General features: G+C 40.8%; 1 protein-coding gene across 1 annotated transcript in view; it reads right to left on the reverse strand.

The window, feature by feature from the left end:
- Positions 1-2,583: 2,583 nt before the first annotated feature.
- Positions 2,584-5,871, reverse strand: part of LOC101859067 (cytoplasmic dynein 2 heavy chain 1) — a gene marked incomplete at its 5' end in the record, with an annotated part of 43,239 nt that continues 39,951 nt past the window's right edge. Inside the window, 4 exon segments of the mRNA XM_013090431.2 lie at positions 2,584-3,813; positions 4,175-4,373; positions 4,815-5,014; positions 5,473-5,688. Coding sequence (XP_012945885.1) covers positions 3,655-3,813; positions 4,175-4,373; positions 4,815-5,014; positions 5,473-5,688 — 774 coding nt within the window.

Raw genomic sequence — 5,871 nt, forward strand, 5'->3', positions numbered from 1 at the left:
CCAAAATCAAATCAAACTATATTTACATCAATGTATTCTGAGGGTCTTTGACAGGACCCATCTCTCATCCAGGGAAACATTTATGTGTACATTTTAATGATACATATCTATAACAGTATTGCTACACTTAATGAAAAGTATTGTAAAAGGATTTCTCCACTGGACTCAGTTCATCAGTGATTTTCTCCTGTAGAGACATTTACAGAACTGTACAATTTGATGACTTCAAGAAAGCAAAAACTTTCAACTCTCAACGAAAAGTCACATACTAAACTCATACCTTTCTTTCTCTTATTCATCAATGTGCTACAATACATGAACAGTATAACGACCAGTCCGATTTCTCATTTCCAAGTAAATTGAAACAGACATCTCAATTTCACTTCATTTCCCAATGTAGGCCATACCAATTTCTTTTTTTATCACTAGAACTTTTTGTGGCACATTTCTTCTTCTGTCACAAGGAATGCCATTGTTCCTAAGTTTGAGTGTTGTCAAAGTCTTGACTTGAGCTGTTAATGTTATCATAGTATAATGTCATATACTTGCTAAGATTTCCTTTTTGTGCTTCTACATCTCTTGTTCTCTGCTTATACATGTAATGTGAGAGTACATATTATATATATTCAGTAAAACCCTGATAACACGAACTTCGTGGGACCTGACAATTTCCTTGCGTTAAGCAGATTTTGTGTAAAGAGAAGTTGTAATGTATGAAATAAAGAGGGGAAACAAAAACTGTGGCTTTGAAGTCCTTTCATGGTAACAGGTATTTCATGTAAAACAGCTTTGTGTTAAACAAAGTCCACTGCATACGGACTACATATTTGCTGTTTATGACTATGAAAATTGTATTCTCATTTACATAAATTAAATGCATTAAATAGAAAGATTTATCTCCATTTATTTTTTTTGACTGTCTTTAGTTGAGGAGTCTGCTGAAGAAACTCCCCACTCCCCTATTTTTAAAAAAGAAATAATTTAATGTGTCATGCTTCACTTGAAACAATTACATTTGATTAATGTCACTCCTCTGGCTTCTCTTGAAACTGCTACATGTGATAAATGCCACAGTTGATGGTTTAGTGGATTCCCTGGTGTAGTTTGCTTCTTCTTTCTTATCAAACATCTGTTGCCTTTATTTCTCCTCCTTCCTATTTATTTATGTACTCGTAACACCTCTGATCTTCGAAACTTATATTACCTATTTGTGTTGCAAGTGCTGTAAAACTCACTCAACTAAACTGTCTATTCTTCGTGTTCATGACATTTGGTTTTTTTTGCCTCCATGGGAACAGTTATCATGTTGTTTATAGTAAACCAGCTTGACAACAGTCACATTCAAACGCAGACATATCGCTACCTCAGAATTACACAGTTTTATCTGCTCAGTACCTAGTTTTGAGAAATTTGACGGCAAAGACTTTAAGTTTCACATCATGTCAAGCTTTTTCCAATGCAGTTCTTTGAATATATCTTGATAATGACTTCGAATAATTTTTCGATTTTAATAGAGCAGATAGAATATCTGGTTTCTGACCTCATGATCTTATTCACTCGATACGGCCAAAAATGTCAGACAGAGCTTTGTAATTATGAGGTCGCGATATGGAGCCAGCTACATTCAACCGTAGACATGTGCAGAACAGCCAAAATCACCCACACAACCACAAAACACAGACATATATGGGGAAAACAGCCACAGTCAACCACAGACATATGGGGATGATATAATCTAAGATCAACCCAAAGAAATAGATCAAACAAGAACACCTGCTAACCAACCGCCCCTTGAAAGTAAAGACAAAACTCAGTGACACAGAAGCTGGAAGCTATTCATGAGGGACATGTTTATTTCTCATGTGAAATTGCCACATCGACCGATGTCTTGACAACATATGTTGTGTCAATATCAGACAGTCCAATCTCACGGCACACAGTGTACATAATGTCAGTCATAAAACACAATTGCCACAGTCATTTTTTTCGTGTTTCTAGAAAATTGCTTTGTAAAGGTGCATGTTCCTTGTTCCACATCATCCACATGGTGGAGTTTTGCTTTGTGTACTTTGTAGAAATCCAGTTATTTGAGACGTTTTTCACTTTTACTTTAATCATAATGTTGACATAGATAAGCAGTTTAAAAAAAAGATTTCTCAGCCCTCTCCGTCACCCCTCCCCCCCAAAAAAAAAAATAAAACATTTTAAATTCTAAATCGACTAAGGCAATTGTATTATGAGTAACAGGATAAGCCTCATGAAGTCCTCTAATTTAATACATGAACATTGACTTGGACGGAATATTTTAGAACAGTCGTAACAGTCACAACCATATTGTGAGAACAAACATACAAAATAAGAGTTAAATAAAATTTAAAGTTAACAGATGTACAAATTCAAAATAAAATAAATACCTATAATGTGAAAACATTTCTTAAACATTTTAAATAATTTACTGATCAAACCATGGAAATAAAAAATAAAATTTTCACTAAAAGACAACAGCAACCTCCCCCCCCCCCCTCCCCCGTGACTAAACATGAAACAAAAATCATGTTAAACTGCATGATAAAGAGAAAGTCCTTTTTTTTTTGTTTGAATAAAAAGAAGTATATGGACACATTATTACGGTCAGAGTGCTGAAAAAATGTCAGACAGACGGAACCAAGAGAGGGAAAAAAAGAAGTAGATCTAGAATAGATCTACTAGTTGCACCCTCCACCCACCTACATATATGACACAATCAGAGTAAGAGAAAAAAGAGCATAATAACAAAGATTGACCAGACCCGAAGGACGGACGTGGATTTTTATAAAGCTGAGATATCACAGTCTTGATGGGTGAATCAAAATCAGTATGGTACAACACTCAAAGCTTCAACAGGCAAACATTATCACGTTAAAATAATCATCACAAAGTCTATAACATTGAAGAAACAAAGATGTTACTAATTCATTTATAGAATGTCTTTATAGAGTAGATTGACAGTCTGTTAGGTGTTAATGTCTAGGTCAGTCCAGGTCATGCTAATGGTCAGCATGTGTGTGCCTGAGTGTGTATGTGCTAGTGTGCACGAGTGCCAGCGCATACAATGTACATGTAACTAGGTGTGTCCGTATATTTGTGGAACTGCCTCCATGTGTGTGTGTGTGTGTGTGTGTGTGTGTGTGTGTGTGTGTGTGTGTGTGTGTGTGTGTGTGTGTGTGTGTGTGTGTGTGTGTGTGATTTTGTTTGTAATAGTGAGCATGAATGTCTGCGTTTACAATATATCTGTAACAGTGTTTGTCCTTCGTGTGCCTGCCTCCATGTGTGTGTGACAAGTGTCCCTCCCCATCCCTCTTTCAAGAAAAAGATTCACCTCGGTCTGTGTCTGAGTGTCGGCAAGTCTCCATGCGAGTGAGTGATGACCAGCGCTCTAATAATTTTTCAGGAGAAGCATCATGATTCTCTCACTCCCCCCTACTGTGTGCTGTGTGCCTCTCTGTCGGTGGATGTTTGTGTAGGGTTACTTAAAACCAGTCTTGAGAAACATTTTTGCCTTGGTCTTCAGCCCCTTGTCCATGTATGTGTGTGTGTGTGTGTGTGTCTGTGAGTGTGGGTGCGCGTGCGTGCGTGCGTGCATGCATGCACGCGCATATATGCCTCTGTGTCCATCTAATCGTTCTTCAGGAACAGGGCGGCCCCGGTCTGCAGCCACTGGTCCTTGTTTCCCCCACAGGGCACCTCTAGTTGAGTCACAATCCGATCACGAGCGGCCCAGTAGTAGATGGGAAGTGAGATGGTCTCCTCCATGCCATAGGGGTCCGGGGAATCCTGACAGAAGAACAAACAAAACAGACAATAACAATACTGGCACTGGGGTGTTGTGTCAATCTATGGCAGGGCACATGGAGGTATCGCTGACACAGTGGGGGGAGTCTATCACAGAACTACCTGCACCTCCCCCCCCACCCAACAAACATTTGTTTGTTTGAGTTAAGAAAAGTACATCAACACAATAATGCTCATTTAGTGCTGCGAAAAAGTAAGACAGACAGAAACAACAGAGGGAAAGTAAAAAAGTAGGACCTACCGGCGGTGCCTTCCAACTGCAACCTCCCCCCCCTCCCCCTCAAACAAACAAACATACTCACAGATAAGTAAACAAACAAGTAAACAGAAATGCGGCCCTGACCTTGGGAATCCATGACACGACACATGGCGGTATGGCCGACACAGTGGAAGAGTCTCGTTGGTTCTCAGCGAGTCGACTCCCATCAAACGTACATCCCTCCAGCATGAGGCCGCCAATCTTTATGATGGTCTTTGCACCCTGCACTGACCCTCGCCACGTGCAGGCAAACTTGAGACTGTCCATAGAACACTTGCTCTCTCTGGAATAATTCCAACATGAGGGTTACAAACTGAGCTATGTTCATACACATGTTTGGAAATGGTAAAAACAACAACTTGGAAACGTGTGGTAAAAACAGTTATGGGATACATAGGTGTACCAAAAACAAAGCTTCTACCAACACATAGTTGTGGTAAAAAACAGAGCTCGTGGCAACACAGGTGGCAAAATATAGAGCTATGTGGCTACACTGGTGTGCTAGAAATAGTTCTGTTGATACATAGATGAACCTGCTCTAAAGGCCACCTATCCGTGACAATCACCTGTACAAAAGACCACTTCCCACCTTGCACTTTTTTGGGTGTATTATTATGACACTGTCTTGGACAACCACTTTTTTTCCTTGACATAGGGTGACCCTCTTGGACAATATTGACTGAATTAATTTCTGATGAAATATTTTGTGAGTAAAAGAGCCTACCTAGCAATCTGCTGTCTGAATGCGTTGAGGAAAGTGTCAGGTCGGAACAATTCTGACAGATCTAATGTCTCCCGCAGCAAGGCCCCCGACTCTGCCCGCTCTACCCATGTCTGGATGGCAGAGGCACGTGTCACAAGTCCCCGCAGGTATTGGATCGGATCCTCCGGCCCGTCCCATTGGCTCAGCCACTTCAGAGGTGTCTGTGGAGACAGAAGATCATAAGGGCTGAAGTAACTGTGTCATACCAGAGTGTGTGTGTAGCGGGTTGTGTCCTGTGTGTGCGTGTGATTTAGTGGGTTGTGTCCTGTGTGTGCGTGTGATTTAGTGGGTTGTGTCCTGTGTGTGCGTGTGATTTAGTGGGTTGTGTCCTGTGTGTGTGAGGTGCGTCAAGAAAAACCTCAGTATTTTGCAACGACATTTAAAGTGCCTTAACAAACTGGATGACATTTTATGGCCTAAACGAACATAGAATTTTATGAGCAAAAAACAAATGACATTTTGTAGCCTTAAACTTCATTGGCAAAAAACCTATATGACATTTCACAATCCTAAACAAACAGGAGTATGTGTACCAAACATATTCCCCTCATCACACAGCCCACCTTAAAAAAAACAAACAAACCATACAGAACAACAGACCATGACCCTAAGCACTGACCTCCTGGTTGAGAAGAGCAGCAGCCAGGTTCTGCACGTCAGAGGTCAACAGCTGTGTGCCCCGGATGACCTTGCTCAAGGCCGCCAGCGAGCCGTGCACCAGCTGTACCAGCTTGATGGAATTGTAGCGCTCTAGGAGGACAAAGGTCAACACGGGAGAGTCTTGGCCTGACCTCTCGGCAGGGGGCGAGACCTTGGTCTGGATCAGGTTCTGACCCTGATGGGGAACATAATGTACACAGGTCAAAGGTTAGGTGATAAAACATGGTGAGGAGAAATCATTGGTCAAAGGCTAGATGATAGTATAAAGGAAAATCTATGTCAGTTTAAGTTCAAGTGATAGTATAAAGAAGATACCACACAAGTCAAATTAGGGTGATAGTATGGTGGTGCAAAAGGG

Source organism: Aplysia californica, unplaced genomic scaffold, assembly GCF_000002075.1.
Source record: "Aplysia californica isolate F4 #8 unplaced genomic scaffold, AplCal3.0 scaffold01276, whole genome shotgun sequence".
NCBI classification, from domain to species: domain Eukaryota; kingdom Metazoa; phylum Mollusca; class Gastropoda; order Aplysiida; family Aplysiidae; genus Aplysia; species Aplysia californica.